A 22,914-nucleotide genomic window follows, 5' to 3' on the forward strand; every position below is an offset into this window, starting at 1 on the left:
AAAAATTTGGATTTTTGTTTTTTTGGCAATTTTGTCATTTTAAAAACAGCTTTTTTTGTACAGCACACATATGAAGGAAGACTTACACCCCAAAATGGATACCCCTGTTTGTGCTGTTTTCAGAAATATACCCATTGTGGCCCTAATCTTATGTCCGCATGCACAACGGGGCCCAAAATAAAAGGAGTAATCGGTGGCTTTCAGAACATAGATTTTGCTTGAAGTCCTTTTAGGCCCCATTGCCCACTTGTAGAGTTCTTGAGCGCCCAAAACCATATAGAACCCCCACAAATGACCCCATTTTGAAAACTAGACCCCTTAACGAATTTATCTAGGGATGTACTGCATATTTTGACCCCACAGTTTTTGAATAAATTCAAGCAAAGCAAAAGGAAAAAAATAGGATTTTCATTTTTTGGGCTATTGTGTCAATTTAAAAACAGTTTTTTTTGTACAGCACACATATAAATGAAGGCTTTCACCCCAAAATGGATACCCCTGTTTGTCCCGTGTTCAGAAACATACCCATTGTGGCCCTAATAGACTTACAGGACCCATGGCTAGGCCTACAATGAAAGGAATACCCGTTGGATTTCAGGGTACCACTGAATAAATTTCAGGCCCCATTGCCCACTTATCGAGCCATTGAGCGGCCAAAACTATAAAGAACCCCCTCAAATGACCCCATTTTGAAAACTAGACCCCTTAACGAATTCATCTAGGGGTGTACTGCGTATTTTGACCCCACAGTATTTGAATGAATCTAAGCAAAGCAGAAGGAAAAAGTTACGATTTTCAATTTTTTTGGCAATTTTTTCAATTTAAAAACAGTTTTTTTGTACAGTGTACAGAGGAATGAAGACGTTCACCCCAAAATGGATACCCCCGTTTGTCCCGAGTTCAGAAACATACCCATTGTGGCCCTAATCTACTTACAGGACGCATGGCAAGGCCTATAAAGGACGGAACACCCGTTGGATTTTAGGGCACAACTGAATACATTCCAGGCCCCATTGCTTATTTGTACAGAATAAAGATTGACTCCCTAAAAATTCCCCCCCTCCCCCTCCACGCCCTTTTTGGCGTTCGCAAATCTTAGATAAAAGTAAAAATGTGAACTGTGTAGTATTTCCGAAGACAGGGGTAATTACGGAGGCCGGTTGGAATGGGCCCATGGGGCAATAAAACCGGGTATCCCCCCCCCCCCTCTCATGCTTTTTGGGGGTATTTCATGACCTCAGTGGCGGGTATGGGGTGTAAAAAGTGGCGTTCCGTGAGTCTCCGTAAGCTTGATGAGGTGCGGCGGTCTCACACAGAAGGCGCTCAACAAGGTGCTCCTGGAACTGCAGGAAAGCGAGCGTTCCCGGGGCTTCTTGTAAAATACGTATCACAGGTAGCTGTCTGAATAACGCCGGGTTCACGCGGGTGCAGGCGGAATCCGCTTGCGGAGGGCCCGGCGGATCCCATCTGTGAGCCCGGCTGTGACCCTGCGTACGGCTGCGTAATGTACTGCGCATAACTGCCTACTCACACAGGCGGTCATGCACAGTACACCTTTGTTTGTATTTCCTGCACCGTCGCTTAGCGATGACACGGGTACCCGCAGCCCGTATACAAGGTAGTTGCGTATGGGCAGCGGGTATATCCGCGACCATGGAGCACAATGGGCTCTATGTTGCCGATTCCGCAGTAAAATAGAACCTGCTGCGTTCTCTTTTCTGCGAGTGGATTACGCAATTCTGACCCGCTAATGTGAGCGGAATTGTGTAATCCAATGCGATTGATCTGCGTATTACCACGGATCAGACGCATGCGGAATCCGTCATTCCTATCCGGTCATGTGAGACCGGCCTATGGTAGATCGCTACCTTTTTATCACGTGACCGGGGACCGCTCAACGAGGCCACCCGTCACTGCTCCAGGCTCTCGGCGACCGTTGGTCGCTGGGAGCAAGGAGATTTTAAGTTTCCTGGGCTCCCTGACTCCTGCGCATGTGTCCGGCTTTTTGCCGGCAATCGCATGTGCAGAATCCTGGAAGGTCCACGGAGGAAGATCGCGTCGGGGTTCAAATACGCAGGCCTCCGGTAAAAAGATTCATCTCCTCTCACCGATCGCATCAGTGAGGGGAGATGAAACTTCAAATTTTTTTTTTTACTTTTACGTGATCGCCATTATTGGATAATGGCGAACACGTGACCAGGAACCGCTCACCGCGGACCCCCATTAAATCTCCATGCTCTTGGCTACGTTTTGTAGCCAGGAGCAGGGAGAATTTAAATTATACTGGCAATCCACAGCTTTTGCGCATGCGCCCGCCATTTTGGCGACGGGCGCGTGTGCAGAAGCTGTGGTAAGGTCCGCGGATAAATCTGGGGGCCTTAGGTACGTACTTTCATCCTCCCTCACGGATATGATCCATGAGGGGAGATGAAACATACGCTTTTTAAACGTTTAAAAACTTTTTTTTACTTTTTTTTTTTTTACTTTTTTACACTTTTTTTTCACTTTACATGATCACTGTCATCCATTGGATGACAGTGATCATATCCCCGGTATAATCTCTCTGCTCCTAGCTACACATGACAGCCAGGAGCAGAGGGATTTTAAATTCCCCGGGGCTCGAGCCCGTCTGTGCACGCGCCCGATGTCAATCATCGGGCGCGCATGCGCAGACGGGGATTCGGGTCCCGGGACATCGGGACACCGCTGAGGACTGGGGGTGAGTATTTTCACCTCCCCTCATGGATCCGATCCATGAGGGGAGGTGAAACTGACTTTTTTAAAACTTTTTTTTAACTTTTTCGCGATCGCCGCTAACCATTGGATAACGGCGATCGCGGTACCGGGGACCGCTCACCGCAGTCCCCGCTGACATCTCCTGCCTCCCGGCTACCTACAGGAGCCGGGAGCCAGGAGATTTTAAATCTCCCGCGCCGCCGGGCCTTCTGCGCATGCGGCTGACGTAATGCCGCCTGGCGCGCATGCGCAGAAGACCGGCTTCGGGCCCCGGAGCGGCAGGAGAGCGGGGAGCAGCGTGCAGGACCTGGGTGAGTAATTTCAGCTGCTCCGATGGATCCGATCCATCAGAGCAGCTGAATCTTTAACTTTTATGTACTTTTATTTACTTTTTTTGCGATCGGCGCTATACATTGCATAGCGCCGATCGCAATGCCGGGGGGGGCTCCGAACAGCCCGGGATGACAGCTCCATGCTGTCAGCTACCTGCGGACACCGACAGCATGGAGCTGTCACGTCCACAGCCCGAGGGGCACTATTCTCTGCAGGAAGCATGTTTTTACGTCCTCAGAGAATAGAGCCCACTTCGGGAGGACGTAAAAACACTATGGGCTGGTCGTTAAGGGGTTAATAAAATCAGACATTTTATCATTTTGGAAGGCTACCTTCACGTGAATCACACCGATTCTGTGCTTGCCAACATGTAATTTCACTGTGGAGTTTTTGTTTCAGAATCGCTTCACATCACTTCGGGGAAGAAGCGATCTAGCACACGGTGCGATGATGCCGCCAGCCCCATTGGGAACAATGGGAGATGCGATGCAAGAGCATACGCAAAGATAGGGTGTGCTGCGATTTGTTTCCCGCATCGATTATGTGTGTGACCCCAGTCAAATGAATGGGGTGTATATTTGTGCACGACTTGTGCATCTGGCAACGCGCAAATCTCGCATGATTTTCTTGTCCGTGTGAAGCCGGCCTAAGGTATAAAATTTAGGAAGTTTGGACTTATTTCAGTTTTACCTTATCTTTGGACAATGTGCCTTGTAAAACGAGATGTTGGGCATTAGGAAATTCTGGAAGAAGCGTTCCTGTCTTCGAATTAAGAGAATATTTTCTAGTGAAGCCACCCTGTAAGAAGCAAAAGGAGATATTTTTGAATATAATTACCACATACAGCCAAACAAAGACATTAGTTATCAATATGTTGTAATGTGTAGTATCTATCTTTCTAGCTATCTAAATATATATATATATATATATATATATATATATATATATATATATATATATATATATATATATACACACACACACGACACTGGGAAGTTAAAGAAATAGTGGCGAGTCAGTCAGTAAGGGCTTTCACCTATGTATATAGGTGAAAATGTGAAGTTTGGCAAGACCATTCTTTAGGTCGTAAATAGGAAAAGTAAAGGGCTCGCAACTTGATTATTCAATTCTAAGTGCAAAAGTAAGTGAACCCCAATGTTATGTACCTAATCTAATTCTCTAACTTCCCGGTGTCATACAAACTTGAAATCTGGCACAACCATTTTTTAGGTCCTAAATAGGAAGAGAAAAGGAGTCACAAATTGATTATTCAATGCAAAGTGCAAAAGTAAGTGACCCCCTATGTAATCTAACTAATAACACACATCTGTACTGCACAAACCTGAAATTTGGCAAGACCATTCTTTAGGCTCGTAAATAGGAAAAGTAAAGGGGTCACAACATTAATATTCAATTCAGTATGAAAATCCATGATCAGCGGCGTAACTATAGGGGATGTGGTTGCACCTGGCCCAGGAGCCTTATAAGACCTCTCTTCTCCATATAGGGAGCCCAGTACTATGAATAAAGCATTTTAGTTGGGGGCCCTGTTACAGGTTTTGCTTTGGGGCCCAGGAGCTTCAAGTTACGCCTCTATCCGTGATGCATGAGATAGTATTTTTCTCAGAAACCATAGTCCTAGGGAAATGATTTGTATACTGAGAAGACTCTAACACTCCTCTGTGTATATATATTGTGAAGCATATAACTGAGCTCTATGTGTATATACTGAGGAGAATGTACCTCACTTCTATGTGTAAATACTGAGTAGAATCTAACTGACCTCTGTGTGTATATACTGAGGAGAATCTAATGCTCCTCTATGTGTATATACTTAGGAGAATGTAACTGACCTCTATGTGTATATACTGAGGACAATCTAACTGACGTCTGTGTGCATAAACTGAGGACAATCTAACTGATTGTATATACTGAATGTTTATATATGCTGTATGTATATTATATATCTGTATATACTGAGAACAATCTGACCTCTGTGTATATACTGAAAAGCTGTAAAGTACATAATGAAGTGGCCATGGGCTGCAGGAATGGAGCATGCCTTTAAGGCTAAGAGGGGGCTGCACCCTCCAGTCTGGGGGTAAATTTGAATAAAAAAGGGGCACTTTAGGGGCAAAAAGTGAGAAGAGTGTGAAGAGTGGCACATTCTGCAAAGGGACATCGGTACATGCAGTCTGAGGAGAATCTAACTCTCCTCTATCTGTATTCATATTTTATTCTTCGGTTCCTCTGAAGTAACCACGTAAACACCTGTACTAAATTAACTCAGACAAAGCAGGACATATCAACTTTTCTATATATATAAATCTGAAACCCCTCACTGACTGACTCACTGACTGATTGTTCACGCGCGGAAATTTGTGTAGCCAAGTTAGCCTCGACTATTAGAACCAATGGTTTCCTATGGAAACATTCAGGCTAAGAAATTTTAGGAGTGCAAAAAAAGCTGAACTTAAAAAAAAACTGAGATTCAGCAACTGAAATTCCCTGCTGCGCAAAAATATAGGTCTTAACCTAACTTTGGTACGCAAAACGCAAGAGTGTCCATAGACTTCTATGGGAGCTGGAAAAAAAGGAGGGGGAGGGGCAGTGAGATTACCAGCGTTAGGTAAACATTGCCATGGTTTAGCTAAAACTGTTAAACATGGGCATTGGCAGAGAGAGAGAGTTTGTGAACCAATGCGAGAGGGAGGGGGGAGTCAGATTAGCAGCTGGGAGTGCTGACAAAGAATGTTAGATGGGTGTATGTAGTGAGTTGAAGGTTTTGTGCTCTCTCTTTCAACAGCAGCTTTTTTGGCAAAATGCCACTACCGATGGGCAGATTTTAATCTAATGAGGCTTGGGACTTGATCGTGAAAAATCGTCCATTCACGCGATTTATGCACGATTTTGATGCAATTTCTTTGTGTGGCCATCTTTTGTGTGATTTTCACGCCATGTGAATGAGCCGTTAGTATAGACTAGTGTCATATTTTCTATGTTGTGTCCGTGATGAGATCTCATCGCCACACAATTAAAGAGAGAAAGACAGAATTACATGTGGCAGAGCATTTTTCTAGTCATGGACACAACATAGAAAATATGACAGTAATTATATTCAAAGGCAATTTCAAATCCCAACATTAAAGAAGAATTTGGGTATACAAATTTATAACAACCTTTGACACTGTCAAGACCGGAATGAACCTCGGAGGGGGCTTCTTGCATCAGTGGAAAATATGAGAAATTTGTAGCACAGATAACAGAGGCTTGGTGATCCCCTAACACAGGTTCAGAGACCATAAAACTTTCACATTCCTTATCAGTAGACTAATTTAAGGCCCATTTACATGATTGCTCAAACCACAGTTTGAGTGACAGCTTTGAGCGATCATTTTGCATAAACTATTAAGTAGCTACTTAGGAGCAATTAAGTGTGCAAATGAAGCCTTCACTGAATGCAGTTAATAGCCCTAGGGCTCTTATCTGCATTCAGTTCCTTTGTTCTTCAGAGTGGAGAACTGCTGATAAGGCTGACTGACGATTTTTAGGTTGGACTGAATTTAACGATCAGCTAGCAGTGCACGAAACGTGCACGATGGGCGCACATTTAGATGCAATGACTATTACTAAAATGATCGCCTTCTAGCGATTTTTTTTAAAGTGATCATTGCTCCGTGTAATTGGGCCTTAACTCCTCTACTCATTCTGTTCTGATATTGTTTTAAGTGCAAATTTGCAAATTAATCAGATCATGTCTGTGCCTTGTCAGATGTATGTGTGTAGGTATATGCATGCCTCTTCTGATCTATTCCATTTAAGCCTGAGAAAAAACCCTGTGTAGGTTCGAAAGCTCGCTATAATATCATGTATTTTTGCTACCTTATCATATCTACAAGATAACTTAAAACATAAGCGCAGAGTATATCAGCAGCTTTCATTGTACACCATGCTTTCAATGTGTTCTTGTATGTTCACATTGACATTACATAGCTTAAAGGGGTTGTCCCGCGCCGAAACGGGTTTTTTTTTTTCTTTTTAACCCCCCCCCCCCCCGTTCGGCGCGAGACAACCCCGATGCAGGGGTTAAAAAAACAAACCGGAGAGTGCTTACCTGAATCCCGGCGGTCCGGCGTCTTCATACTCACCTGCTGAAGATGGCCGCCGGGGTCTGCTCCCTCCGTGGACCGCAGCTCTTCTGTGCGGTCCATTGCCGATTCCAGCCTCCTGATTGGCTGGAATCGGCACGTGACGGGGCGGAGCTGCACGGAGCCGGCATTCTGCACGAGCGGCCCCATTGAAGACCGCAGAAGACCCGGACTGCGCAAGCGCGGCTAATTTGGCCATCGGAGGCCGAAAATTAGTCGGCACCATGGAGACGAGGACGCCAGCAACGGAGCAGGTAAGTATAAAACTTTTTATAACTTCTGTATGGCTCATAATTAATGCACAATGTACATTACAAAGGGCATTAATATGGCCATACAGAAGTGTATAGACCCACTTGCTGCCGCGGGACAACCCCTTTAAGGCTCATTTGCATGTAATTATTGTTGCTCAAAATTCATTCAAACAAACAAAAGTGCGCAATAATCCTTACATCTAAGCCATCGTGCACTTTTCATTTGCTTTTCAATTGTTGCTCAGTTTCAGCCAATATAAAAATCATTGCTGGTTCGCTCACTTTTCGTTACACCTATACGCTCCCCGCTCAGTGTTTCAGGTAGGGATGTGAAGCATTAAGCAAGAGGTTAGCAATTCTCAATGATAATCTGCCTGTCTAAACATTCTGCACAAGCATAAACAACTAGTGGTGACATCACTCCCTTGTGCACTCGTTTATCCCATGTAGAAGGAGCATTAATGCTTGTGTTATTGTTCTTTGAGATAAGAAATGTTAGTAGTCAATTCTCTGCCCAGCATCACAATGACAATGAATCTAGCAAGGAAAACCTGTTTATCAGATCAATATTTTATAGCAAATCAATTGACTGTAAATACTGCATTTTATGTGCTTTGATAAAAAAATGCAATTAAGCTATTTTATTACCCATTAAGTGTAATAAAGCCAAAGAACTCTCAACAATAATGCCCTTCTTAATGAAAAGGAAACTTTTGCATCATTTCGTAAAGCTAATGGACTCGCTTTGAATGTTTATTCTGTGTGCTGTTAATATGAGATTTCTGCTAAGTAAGAAGCCATCTGCAGAAAAGTGTTAATTAACTTTAAGTGCAGGGAGATAAGATTATCATTCTTTATATTACCCAATAAATTCAGTAATTATCAAAGCTAGCCATAAGCATAATATTTTCAACTAAAATTTTCAGGGCAACCACACGGCAACCCGCAATCTGATCTCAGAGGCCCATACAGCACCTCCGAACACCAGCCGGAACATTTAAATGCGGATGTCAGAATTGACCTTGGCATTTAAAGGGTTAAGAGTTTCGATGAGCGTCGCGGCTTATCAGAGCTGTCGCTGGCGAGTGTCGGCTGTAAGAAACAGCTGGCACCCGCATTGTATGGAGCGGGATCGACCCACAATCTCCCTCCATTCATAGCCTGAAGCTGCAGGATGTAACTGTACACCCTGTAGCGTTAAGGGGTTAAGTAAGACACACAGTCGAACTCTGTTTTTTATTGAGCATACTGAGTAAACATCGACAGTACAGGGAGAAAAAGTGACTGAACTTTGGTGTTAAAAGGGTTTTTGAGACTAAAATATTAATGACCTATTCTCAGGTTAGGTCAACAGTATCAGATCGGTAAGGGTCCTATTCCTGGCACCACTTCCAATTAGCTAATTAAAGAAGCCATAACGCTCTGGTCATTGTTGCGGCCTCTTCAAAACACTAACGACCATCTGTCCGTTCGTGAGTGAGTTACATGCTCTGCCCCCTGATCACATGACAGTGACATGATCACAGGTCCTGTAAGCACATGGCTGCTATCCGGCTCTGTGTTCATTAGCATTCTATAGCAATTGAGGCCAAAGGGGAGTTGTAGGGAATGTAGTCCGCCCATGAAGATTCACAGGGATGAAGTCAACATCATGTAATCAGGGGCGAAGCATGTAACTCACTTGGAATGAAGGACCTGTGATGACATAACTGTCATGTGATCAGGGGCAGAGCATGTCACTCAGAATGAATGAAAGACCTGTGATGACGATACCATCATGTGATCAGGGCGGAGCATGTAACTCACTCAGGATGAATGATCTGTAAAAACCTATGACCTCAAGCTGAAGATACATTGGATGATGCAAAAAGACAATGACTTAAAGGAGATGTCCCGCGCCGAAACGGGTTTTTTTTTTTTTAAACCCCCCCCCCGTTCGGCGCGAGACAACCCCGATGCAGGGGTTAAAAAAACCACCCGCACAGCGCTTACCTGAATCCCGGCGGTCCGGTGACTTCAATACTTACCGCTGAAGATGGCCGCCGGGATCTTCTACCTTCGTGGACTGCAGCTCTTCTGTGCGGTCCACTGCCGATTCCAGCCTCCTGATTGGCTGGAATCGGCACGTGACGGGGCGGAGCTACACGGAGCCGCTCTCTGGCACGAGCGGCTCCATAGAAGAAAGCAGAAGACCCGGACTGCGCAAGCGCGGCTAATTTGGCCATCGGAGGGCGAAAATTAGTCGGCACCATGGAGACGAGGACGCTAGCAACGGAGCAGGTAAGTATAAAACTTTTTATAACTTCTGTATGGCTCATAATTAATGCACAATGTATATTACAAAGTGCATTATTATGGCCATACAGAAGTGTATAGACCCACTTGCTGCCTCGGGACAACCCCTTTAAAGTACACAAGTACAGATGTAGAAGAGCCATCCTTGAAGGATGGCACTGTTACATCCACAGGACAGACCACCCAGGGCCTGTAAGCTAGGCTAATTGCTTAGTGCAGCTGCTGCCATGCTACGCAAATAGTGTAGCTGTGTCGAGTCCCGCTGAGCTACAACGCATTAACTCAGTAGTGGACTAACACAACATGCGTTAACACTGCACATTGGTAAACCAATTAAAGAACAGTTGAAAACGAAGATCTGTGTATTGGAATGGCCAATAAAGTCAGAGTCCTTATTGAGATCCTGTAGCATGACTGGAAGAGGGCCATGCATACAAGGCAACCAAGAAATATTGATGAATTTGGACGGTTCCTGCCTGCACATTTGTAGGCAGGAACCATCCAAAATTCCACCTCAGCATTGCGCAAATCTTATTTGCTGAAACATTTGGTGAAGGTGGTTACTGCTACAGGTTATTAAAGCGCGTGTATGTACATGAGGACTACCACTATTTCTGGCTATTATATGGCTTTGGCTTATATATGACCCCTTTCACAATTTTTCCCCTATGCAATTTTCCATTGTCTTTCAACTGGGAGGAATCTAGCCGTTGTGCTGAGATTTCTACACTGTGCACAGTGAAAACTGCAGATTCTACTCTCTGTAACACAAATACCTAAATAACTGCATTAGGGAGGACACTAGAGAAGTAATAAGCAGTGTAGATCTGATTCCAGTAGCTGTAGGATTTTAGGAACAGCAAGTGTGGACCCACTGTGCCAATCAACCTGTTTGACTTTGGGCTAATCCTGAGGGCGTTATCCTGGTATTCACCCTTTAAGCCCTGTACAGGGAAGACACCGAAGATATGAACAGGAGACTTTTGCTAGGTGACAGGCGAACATACACCAACACTCGGGCAAAGAGAAGGATCTCTCGCTCAGCTAAAATGGGAAGGTAATAGCCAATTACCTGCAGCTTGGCTGAGAGCACTGGAGAGGATTAACTCCTGCAGTGCTGATGGAAAGCACCCAGCAACAGGGAGAATTAACTCCAGCAGTGCTGATAGAAAGTACACAGCTAAGAGGTATTCATGCAGAAGGAGTAGAGCGACGCCCGTGTCTGCCCACAATAGCCAGAGGGCGCAGACCCGGGTAGCCAACCTAATGTAGGACACTAAATAACTAAACAATTATAATCAAAAACATATCTGTGTGAGTCTTTCTCCCTCCAGCACCACTCTTCACCTCCCCTCTCCATACACTTCTAATCCTCCTTCACTTCCTGTTCTCCATTTTGTTATCTCTGTAAACAGCAAAGGGAATTAGCTGGCAACAAGCAGTGGAAATCAAATTAGAAGAAAGGGAAACCCCTAGTAGCTACTCTGTTTTCAGCAGAAATATTTTAGGTAAATAAAATGATTGGTAATTTTACCAGTTATCATATTACGGTAGTTATCACATAAGCACTAGTTATTTGAAAAGTTAATGACCATTTAAATGCAGTAGTTCACTTACTTTTTCTCCCTGCACTGTGAATGCTTACTCAGTGCCCTCAATAAAAGATATGAAGATTACAACCATTTGTGCACCACTGGTTTAGTTAGATTGTGTTTGTCTATAATTGTGATCATAGATAACAATCAGTTAACATTTTATTAGTAATCAATGCAGAAATCCAGATAATTCCAAAAAATTCACTTACTTTCACTATTGTTAGCTGTATTTGTAAATACAAGCATCCATCTACTTTGTGTTTTGACTCTTTCCTAATATGGAAATGGGAAGTTGATCCAGAACCTATACCATACCATCTATTGGAAGGTAGCATTCTTTCAGACATTTTAACAAGCCTTGTTACAATGACTGGGCATTGTGTGCCAAAGCCAAAATCTTCCCCAGAAGCAGATCACCATGTACATGGATCTGTTTTGGAGTGATTGCCCCTCATCAGTATGCAGCAGGTTTCTGGCTTGGCTAGTGAGAGGCCTATAAATAGGGGATTGGATTGGTATAGTTTCTCCTTAGAAATGATACCCTAGAAGGTGAATGAGGAGACTTATCAGGCCATCCATGCTCCTCTGGGAAATATGCAAATAGGAAGATGTAGCAATAACTCTATAGAGCCACCTATTGGAATGCAGCATTCCTTCAAATCAATGTCAGACTTTTTAACAAGCATTGTAACAATGACAATTGTGAGGCAAAGCCAGTCCTGTCATGGACTTTTTAAGGAATTTGTACTGCAGTAGCTCTACTGTGGAATTGGATGAGACAGGCTAGCCTTAACTGCCCAAGCACCACAATGACCTTTGAAACCAATACACAAGTCCTTGCTTGGACCTCTTTAGGGATGTACTAATCACTTCATAGCAGTAACACCACACAATGACTGGCATCCTGGAGATGCTCTTATCCACAGTCATAACAATTTGTCTCTTGTCAAAGTCGTTCAGATCCTTATATGAGCCCATTTTCCTCCTTCCAACACATCAACCTCAAGAACTGACCATTCACTACCTACCTAATATTTTTCACCAGAATTGATTCTCACAAGATAATCTAGTAATACAAACAACATGCAGAGTTTTCAGAAGCTGGACCGCAAACCTCCAGTCAAGTACATCCAAAGTGAAGAAGCACTCTAAATAGGCTAATAGTATTTTAGTTAGTATTTTGCATCAGCATTTGTAAGCTAAAAGCAGGAGTGGAACCTACAGAGAGACAGTATAATGGAAAGACTGGCACTTCTATATTTGGGACCAACGTCTTGCTTTGCCATATAAAGAGTGATGCAAAATGCTGACCAAAATACTGTTGGGTGAAAGTAGCCAAAGCTAATGGTTTATCCAGCAGGAACGAGAAGTATAAGTTCCTCCTTTATAGTTCCCATTCCTTTTTAATCAACCCTCAACCTTAGCTCAAAAAACACATTATAAAAATCCTCAAAAACTGCAGTGGCATTTTTCAAAAAAACTTTTTATATAAACCCCCCCCTAAAGCTGGAATCAGGATGGAGGAGAAATTTGTGCAGGTGGTTTGGAGAAAGAGAGAGAAAGAGAACCTGACAGCATCTATGCATTCAGCACACATGGGAATTTTAAAGGGAACCAAAACAAATATGATGAATTTGTTTTACAAAGAATACTGGTAGACCACAATAAGTTATAATGGCTGAGCAGCATGCAAATTAACAATTTCAGACGACTGATAGTCCTGCATAGAAGTCTATGTGGAGAAAGAAGAGTAAAGCCCCTGTATGTGTGCGAGGAAAACCAGGAAATCTGGAGAGAAATGTAATGCTGCTCAATATTTTTTACAATGATAAGCCAAATGATTCTGTGCCAATAATTATACTACTCCTACTAGTAGTCCACTCATGTAAGGATCCTAAGACTCACCTCACTCTTTAGCTTGCTTCCAGAAAACCTGAAAATAATGATACACACTATAACCCAACAATAATATAAGAGCATTTAATATCTATTACAGCATCATTTGAAGGAATATGAAAAAGTTGAGTACTAGTGTTACACATGCTATAAATAAATACATTTAGGCAAGCTTCAAAATTTGCAATGCGGAGAGAATAGAACCCATCAATTTCAATGCGTTCCTTCACATGTGCGTATATTTCAGTTGCACAAAAAAAAAAAACACGCAGCATGCTCTATTTTCACCAAAAGTCCCCATAGAGGTCAAAGGGGATGCGCAAAAGCGCATGCAATCTGCTAGGAAATGAGTGAAACACTGCATATTTGCACAGGAAAAAGAACACATCTTGAGCTTATTAGGCTAGTTTTGGCTGGGAGCATCAGTGTGTATCTTTTTGCATGCACAATTAAACATGACTTGTGTGTGCAAAAAGTACAGTAAAATATGCCGGTGCGCAGAAAAAAAGCAACGTTTGTTCCCCAATAACACTGTTTTCATGCATGCGCAAGTGTGCATACGCCTGTTTGAATCCGGCCTAAGGGTGACTACCCACTATAGTTTTTTTTCACTGCGAAATTCGCAGCCTTTTTATTTTTCTGCAGGGGTCTATGGGACTTGTAATATTAAAATCGCGATCGTGCAAAATTGTGCTTTTGTGGTAAATTGCGATTTTGCGCGATCGCAATTTTAACATTACTAGTCCCATAGACCCCTGCAGAAAAAAACAAAACACTGCGAATTTTGCAGTGAAAAAAAAACTAGTGGGTAGTCACCCTAAGGCCGACTTCACACGAGAATAAGCACAATTGCATGTGCCTCAGCAATGCAGTTGTGTACTGAAAAAGACTTTTTTGTGTGCGCATCGGTGTATTCTACTGTACCTATTCTACCTGCAGAACATGTTGATTTGCATGTGCAAACAAACGCACCTATTGAAATGGCTAAGTAATGCGCAAATATGACCGTGTGAAGCCAGCCTTATTAATAAGAAAACATAATCTGTCCATACATATTAGATGTATATTGGCCAAAACACTCAGTTTTTGTCAGGATTGGACCAGCTAATGTGTATGAGAGCTGAGAACAAATGTCAGGGGAGATAAAATACTTGGTTTGGGATTTCAACATGCCTGATGCTTTTTGTTCTTAGAGAGTCAGGGCTTAAACAGACAAGCATATGCGCAAATATGCGCACGCCTAAGTGTGGCTTCATTTACAAGAGCGTATATCGGCCACGCTTTTATGGCTGGTCGATATATGCTACCCATCTGATGCATTGGTTTCCAATGTCTCAGTTCAGATGGCCGTTTTTTGGGGTGTGTAAAAATGGCCTGCAGGAAAAGATAAAGCATACAGTGCACATTTTGGCCGGCTGTTTTTATGCTGGCCTAAAAAGATAGTTCTGGAACTATCTTCTGGCTGGAGTACGGCGGCTAGTCCCATAGACTTCTATGGGAGCTGCTGAAAAAGTGAGGTGAGAGGGAGTTTAGCAGCATCTCTGCTAAGCTCCCACCCCCCTTCTCTCCCCCTCTCTGCCCCTTGATGGCTGTTGGCAAAGGGAGGAGGCGGAGAGGGAGCAGGAGCTTAGAAAACTAACTCCCACCCCCGCTCATTACAGACAGCTGGCAAGGGGTGGAGACGAGGATGGAGTTTAGCAGAGCTGGTATCCTGGATGCGGCATATACATGCGCACTCGGGCTTCTGAATGGTCGCATAAACGGGAATTGCAGCCATGACTTGGTCAAGGCTGCCTCTCGTTCATGCGATTTTCGGTCGTGCTGTGGCCATGAAAAGAGCCCTTCCTTTGTTATTCCACCTAGAAATTAATGAATAAATTGTTAACTGGGTATTATGAGTTGGAGGGGTGTCCCAGCACACTCTGACTTTATCCAATCAATGCTTCCAGTGCCAGCCTGTGAAGGGACATGCCCCATTGTCAAAGAGAATGGTAACACCCAGTTGTCAACAATAGGAATAACAGAGGAACCACACAATATAGAGCTCTAAGAAAAGATGCTTCAGAATTATCATTGATGGGGAAAACAAGCATTTACTAAAACAGACATGTAAGGATTGGTGACAGGTCTTCTATGATACTAATGTTTACTAAAATTGTTTACATTAGTGAAACGCATACACCATACTGACTTCATTTTACACCTTTACTACATCAATTACATTTTTAATTTTTTGTGTTTTTGCATGAAAGGGGCAAAGAATATATTCTGTCCCCATTTCGTACTACTTGCTGAACACACCAGTCATAATTTCAGTTAGGTTCAATGAAGAGCCTCATGATTTTGAACATACTACAACTATTGTAACTACTATTGGAACAGCTGGAGACTACTTGTGTAGGCAGATGAATATACCATCTTCTACCTTGTTAGTCCTTTTCCCGAGTAAACCGAATGGTAGTAAGCACTGCTTTCCTTTATTCCAATGCCATAATAATGGTACCTATGGAAGAGACAGAACAAATTACTGGCACATTCCAAGCAATAACATGTTACAAAATTGTTCCTTCAGTTTTCCATTTTAATTCTATCAGCATCATTCCACTATACTTGTTAAAAATGAAAAACAGGAGCGTGTAAGCTTACAGAGGAAACATAATGGTTCTCTTAGATGTGTAGACCAAATGCCAGTATGAGCATTAATGTATGATATAAGAATCAACATTTTTTTAAAAAAAAGAGCTATAGACAGGATGAGGACATGGATAGTGGATGAAGAATCGTTGGCTACTTATGACTGTTCGCACAAACGTTCAATTCCATGTTTTTCAGCACTCGTCCCTTTTTATTCAAGGGGATGTGTTACCAACAAATAAGGTTATCATGCGTGCATACACAATCTCATCATCCTAAAAACGAGCGTATGATCATTTGTTGGCTAATTGTCGGCACATTTACATATAGCAACAATCAGGAATGATGTGCTCATACAAATGCTTGTTTGATTGACTGTAGGTAAAGTAGGTAAAGTCCCCTGGTGCAAGCACCGAGTCATGACTGACTCCTAAGGAGACGCCACATCATGACATTTTCTTAGCAGACTGTTTTTGCGGGGTGGCTTGCCATTGCCTCCCCGAGTCAACTTTTACCCCCCAGCAAGCTGAGTACTCATTTTACCGGCCTTAAGGCCCATTTACACAGGGCGATGATTGTTTAAAAATTGCTCAAAAGCGATCGTTTGTGTGATAGTCGTTGCGTCTAAACGCACACCCATCGTGCACTTTAAATGCACTGCTAGTTGATCGCTAAATTCAAGCCAGACTAAAAATCGTTGTGTGGGCTTCTCAGGACCGCACGCTGAGTTCTCCACGTGTAGTGCTGATAGCATTGTTACCCGTCAGGGAACAAAGGAGCTGAATGGAAATATGAGCCCTTGGGCTATTAACTGCATTCAGCTAAAGGCTTCATTTGCGTGCTAATAAGCTATTAAGTAGCTGAGTAGCTACTTAATAGTTTATGCAAAATGATCGCTCAAAGCTGTCACTCAAACTGTCATTTGAGCGATTTTTGAGCGATCATTGCTCTGTGTAAATGGGCCTTTAGAAGGATGGAAGGCTGAGTCAACCTTGAGCGGGTTACCTGAACCAAGTGGGGCTTGAACCCGCAACATTCAGTTTGTAAGCGAGAACTATAGGCCAGTGTAAAAGGGCTGTTGAGATGATTTACACTGTACAGACATAGATGCACAGAGGGGTGAGAGATGGAAGGTTTTGTTACAGTCAGTGACTGACTGAAAAATGGAGAGAGGGGGAAACTTTTGGGCGACAAGGGAATCAACTTATATGGGTAAAGGTGTAATTACACAAACAATTTTCCCATGTGAGTTCCATCCGACTGTGATATGGAATGGGAATTGATTACAATGGGTTAATCAACATGAGTGATATTTCACTTGCACTGATATTGTGAGATCAAAAAATTACAGCAAGTCCTATTATTTGAAAATTATGTTCCAGAATTGTCCAGTATTTTCTATGACAGCCCAAATAATGGCATTGCACTCGCCGGTAAATGCGATTCACATGCAAGTGCAATACGATATTCTATTTTTATTATTGGACCAAATGCAATTTTAATATGTGTGAAAATGGTATTTGCAGTGATGCATTTTTCTTACAAACTAATCGCAATCACGGAAAAGAAATCACAGTTTCACAAGTGTGATATCCGTTTAAGTGTCTCAGACCGATATTGCACTCACCTGTGTGAATACAGCCTATGGTGGATTTTAGTAAACTTAAGCCTGGAGGGAAGCAAACAGCTACAATGCAAGGGGATCCTAGCATTTATTACCTTTGTACTGTGACATCATTCTGTGTGTTATCTTTGTATTGTGATCCTTTGTTGATTTTCCCTGTATTGTGACTTTACTGTGTTTATTTTCCATGTAGTGTGACGTTTTACAGTGTGCTTTATCACTGATTACTACTCCTGTGCTGTTACTTCACATTAGTCATTACCCTGTCTCGTAACATCACCATCCTTATTATCCATGTTTGTATTTATGGCATCGCTGTGGGCCTTATCTTTAGGTTATGACATTATCCCGGTACTGTCTTCCTTTTTCCCTATGCAGACATGTCACTGTTTATTATCCCTGTACTGTGACATCCCTACATTTATAATGAATACACAAAAAGAAGCATCTGATGTGTCACGGCTCCCCCTGAGCTGACAAATATAATACTCGACTCGCTCCAAAAGGAATTCCTTCTTATTACAAATAAAAGTAAAAACAGTGGCTACACGTTTCAACCCTGGAGTCTTCTTCAGGCATGGGAGAAATGATCTAAAAACATTCATTCATATTTCAAAGAACAAAATGGAATGCCTCAATATGAGTGAAGTATGAATCAGGACATCTAACTTCATAATAAACATAAAATAACACATAAAACAGCAATATTAGGCAGGATTATCGCAATAATACAAAAATCCAAATAGTATGCAGACTCCATTCCTATGTTCAGCTAAAGGACTTTTAAGGGATTTAACCCATGTGGTGGTTTTACTGTCCTATTTTTTTTTTAACCTACCAAAATTATTGGTAAAAAGCTAAAAAAAAAATATTTTTTAAAATCATAGTTGTTTATTTTTATAATTAGTATATTTACGCTTAAATAAAGTACAGGATAGTACCTCATTTTGATTCAGACGTTTTGTCAAATAATTTATATAGTCTCGGATTACAGGCTGCACATGGCGATGGCTTTGGTGGGCATTCTTTTAAAGAATTTTTTTAATTTTATTGTTTAGTTTTTTTAAACTTATTTTAGTAACTATTTTCTTTTAATATCTGTGTCCCATCATTTTGTTATGTACTTCATGACGTCCCTCATAACATTATATAATAAAAATCACATTTTTTTTTATTTTACATTTTCCCACTGTAGCTGGGGCATCCATAGGAGTCCCAGTTACAGGGAAAAACATTCCCCTGTAATGACAATAGTCACTGACAGAGGTGATCTGCGTCTCCTAGGACTCTTCAGCTCTACTAAACAGGGGGCTACCTGGAGGTCATGTGATCGCTGGATTGAATAGCAGAAGTAAAACTTCTGCTTTCTCTCTGCACTACGTAGCACAGAATGAGCACTATGCAGCCTATAAAGGAGAAGGCAGAAGTGGTTAAAAACAGTTTCTGCCTTCTCCTCCAGGTCCTCATCATATTTTTCTTGAGCAAGATTTAAGCCCAGGATCATGAGTCGTTAATTTATTGTGCTTGGTCGATAAGGTGTTAAACTACAGTATAAATAATAAAGTGACACATCATCTCAAATGATCAATAATTAAATCTAAAGTGATATACTTACATATAATGCTCAGTAAAAATAATTGAAACCAGGGGGTACCAACCCACAATATCACAGTCACATAGGAAGTCTGCAACTAGTAACACAGCGTTGCTTTTAATGGCTGATAACTGTATACTAAAGAGAGCAAAAACAACCCTAAACTATTTTTCAACTATATTAACAGCAAAAGGATTTGCACCGAGAGCACTGGCCCTTTAACAAATAATGCAGGAGAAATCATTGAAGATGATGAAGGGAAGGCAAATCTATTAAATAGTTTTTTTTTCAAGTGTATTCACAAACGAAAAGGAAATGCCACACAAGATGCAGGGGAATAAAATGAACCCTGCACAAAATATCTCATACCTAACGGAGGTGTGGAACCGGTTAAAGAAGATTAAAATCGCTAAATCGCCAGGCCCAGATGGAATACACCCAAGGTTACTAAGGGAACTAAGTGATGTGATAGCTAGGCCGCTATATCTAATATCTGTGGATACTATCAAGACCGGGGTTGTACCATTGGATTGGCGCATTGCCAACGTGGTTCCAATTTACAAAAAGGGGACCAAAAGTGAGCCTGGTAACTACAGGCCGGTAAGTCTCACTCAAGGAGAACAATGGAATAACTCCTCACCAGCATGGGTTCATGAAGGTTAGATCATGTCAGACCAAACTGATCAGCTTCTACGCGATGAAGTAAGCTCTAGGCTGGGCCAGGGAGAGTCTATTGATCTCGTATATCTGGACTTCTCTAAAGCATTTGACATCATGCCGCATAATAGGCTGATATATAAAATGAGACAGCTCGGATTGGGTGAAAACATGTGTATCTGGGTAAAGAATTGGCTGAGAGATAGAAAGCAGAGGGTGGTTATAAATGGTTCATACTTTGATTGGGCCACCGTCGCTAGCGGGGTGCCACAGGGTTCAGTATTGGGCCCCATTCTGTTCAATATATTTATCAACGACCTGATAGAGGGGCTGCACAGCAAAATATCAATATTTACAGATGACACAAAATTATACAATATAATCAATGCAACAGAGGACAATGTACAGCTACAAAAGAAACTAGATAAGCTAGGGGCTTGGGCAGAAAAATGGCAAATGAAGTTCAATGTTGAAAAATGTAAGGTTATGCACATCGGCAGGAGAAACGGATGTCACCAATATACACTAAATGGGGTACTGCTAGGGAAAAGTGACATGGAAAAAGACCTGGGGGTACTAGTGGATTGTAGATTAAAAAGGAGTAACTAATGCCAGTCAGCTGCTGCAAAAGCTAATAAAGTCTTGGGATGCATTAAAAGAGGTATAGGGGTGAGGGACGAGAACATTATCCTCTCACTATATAAGGCACTTGTCAGGCCTCACATGGAATACTGTGTACAGTTATGGACACCGGTGCTCAGGAAAGATGTTACAGTACTTGAGGGGGTTCAAAGAAGGGCAACTAAACTAGGTTAGAGGTTATCAAAATTGGGATTATTTACCCTGGGAAAAAGACGGCTAAGGGGCGATCAAATAACTATGTATAAATACATGAGGGGAATATACAAGGATCTCTCCCATGATCTGTTTATACCCAGGACTGCGTCGGTAACGAGAGGGCATCAGCTACGTCTAAAGGAAAGCAGGTTTCATCACCAACACAGAAAAGGGTTCTTTATTGTAAGAGCAGTGAGACTATGGAACTCTCTGCCTGAGGATGTGGTGATGGAAAAATCCATAGAGGAGTTTAAAAGGGGACTTGATGTCTTTCTAGAGCGGAAGGATATTACAGGATATAAATCTTAGGTTAATTGTTAATCCAGGTATACAGGCAGGTAGGAACTATTAGAGGTTGATTCAGGGATTAGTCTGATTGCCATTAGGCAGTCGGGAAGGAATTTTTCCCCCAAAAGGGCTAATTGGCTCCTGCTTCTTGGGGTTTTTTGCCTTCCTCTGGATCAACAACACAGGAGGACAACAGGCTGGACTAGATGGACATTGTCTTCATTCGGCCTTACATACTATGTTACTATGGACTATGTTACACATTGATACAATAATACATTATATGTACCCCAAAATCCTGCCACTAAAAATTCAACTTGTCGCACAAAGAATAAGCACTCATACAGCAAGGTCAACATGGAAATAAAAGACATTACGGCTTAAGGGCTTAGTCACACAGGCGCATCCGGGCGCCGATCCGCCCGTCTTCCTGCATGAAGAAGACAGCCGCACTGCAGGTTTGGACGACTCTCCACAGCGCCAGAAGAAAGAACACATGACCGGCAATGGAGCCGGTCATGTGTTCTTTCTCTGCACCTGCAGTGCGTCTGTCTTATCCTGCAGGGAGACGGGCGCATAAAAAAAAAATCCCCAAACTAGGCAGGGTATATACAGGATCAGTGAATGATAGACTAAGAAGCCTGTCCTGGGCGGCTTACAATACATGTAATAACATCTGAAGTTGCACATATTGATAAATATACACTGTGTACTTATAAATCCTTACTGTTTTTAGTAACATAATATCTCAATTTAGCCAATTGTTGGTCTTACAAGGAGTCAGATACTTAATTTGTTATATTTATGGCTCCTTTATTTGAAAGATACTATACATTTCCTGCAACATATGTTCACTTCTTGTGTGTGCACCCATAAGACCTAGTGTTATCATGTGGAGCCACAAACAATGACTGATAAGCAGATTGATATAAGGAAGCTATCTCAAGCCTGCAATAACATGTTATCTTGACGCCAGCTGTCATCAGGGTTCTTTTCTTCCACCTAAATCAGAACTAATATATAAGGTTGATGTTACATTTTACTCTTCATCTCTTTACAAATTATGGATTTTCTATGGGGTGTAATCATACTGTTTTCTGGTTATCCACTTCATTCCCAGAATATACATAATGACTAGGAAACCAGATAATTTACACGGTACAGAAACTACTGGTCTTACTTTGAATGTCCTCTGGTGCCTAATCTTCTGGTGGTCAGAAGTGGAAACTTTTGACGAATTGTCTGCAAAACAGCAATGAACAAATTGTATTGACCTCTGTGTCTCAGAAATGAAAAACTTTAAACACAATGCAGACTTGATTTTACATTTAATTTGCTATTATGGCTTTTAGGCCTCAACAGAATTAATTACACCATCAAATTACCCCTGCATATGAAACATTTCTATGTAAATAGGCTGCCATCATTTTCATGTTGCTAAAGAGAATGATCATAAATAACTCTTTATTGTAACTACATAATTTTATTTGGTAAAACCAGATTAGTGCTTTAAGGCCTTCTTACACACAACGATTATTATTCCAAATTCATTCAAAAGCCATCTTTTGAGCGATAATCGTTGCGTGTAAATGTGAACATCTTTCGCTTTTCTGCCGAATGATGATTTTATGTTCAGCATAAAATCCATCGTTTGGCAGAAGAGCTGATAGCAGAGACTTCACGCTGTGTTCTCCGCGGGAACGCTGATAACATTGTCTCAGCTGTAAGCCCCGCAGCAGAACTAAGGGAATGTATTCTGAGAACAGACCAGCCGCTGTTCTCTGAATACAGCTCCCAGCGGCTCACAGGCATTATTAAGCTACTAATTGGCATTAGTACCAATTAGTATTTTATGCATAATGATCGCTCAAAAGCCATCTTTTGAGCGATTATCTTTGTGTGTATATGGACCCTTATTCTCATGTTGGTTTACTAAGTATGTATACTTTAGGGTGCTCTCAAACATGGCGGAGTTAGTCCGCACAGATATTTATGCACATAGTGTTATCCCCATAACGGGAAG

General features: G+C 42.0%; 1 protein-coding gene across 1 annotated transcript in view; it reads right to left on the reverse strand.

Annotated features, from left to right (window-relative positions):
- Positions 1 to 22,914, reverse strand: part of RFX6 (regulatory factor X6) — a 98,734-nt gene that overhangs the window by 58,172 nt on the left and 17,648 nt on the right. The window contains exons 4-7 of the mRNA XM_066590997.1: positions 22,072 to 22,133; positions 15,683 to 15,760; positions 13,267 to 13,294; positions 3,760 to 3,867 (exon numbers count right to left, since the gene is read on the reverse strand). Coding sequence (XP_066447094.1) covers positions 3,760 to 3,867; positions 13,267 to 13,294; positions 15,683 to 15,760; positions 22,072 to 22,133 — 276 coding nt within the window. The remainder of the gene's footprint in view (positions 1 to 3,759; positions 3,868 to 13,266; positions 13,295 to 15,682; positions 15,761 to 22,071; positions 22,134 to 22,914) is intronic.

The sequence above is a fragment of the Eleutherodactylus coqui genome, chromosome 1, assembly GCF_035609145.1.
Source record: "Eleutherodactylus coqui strain aEleCoq1 chromosome 1, aEleCoq1.hap1, whole genome shotgun sequence".
NCBI lineage: Eukaryota > Metazoa > Chordata > Amphibia > Anura > Eleutherodactylidae > Eleutherodactylus > Eleutherodactylus coqui.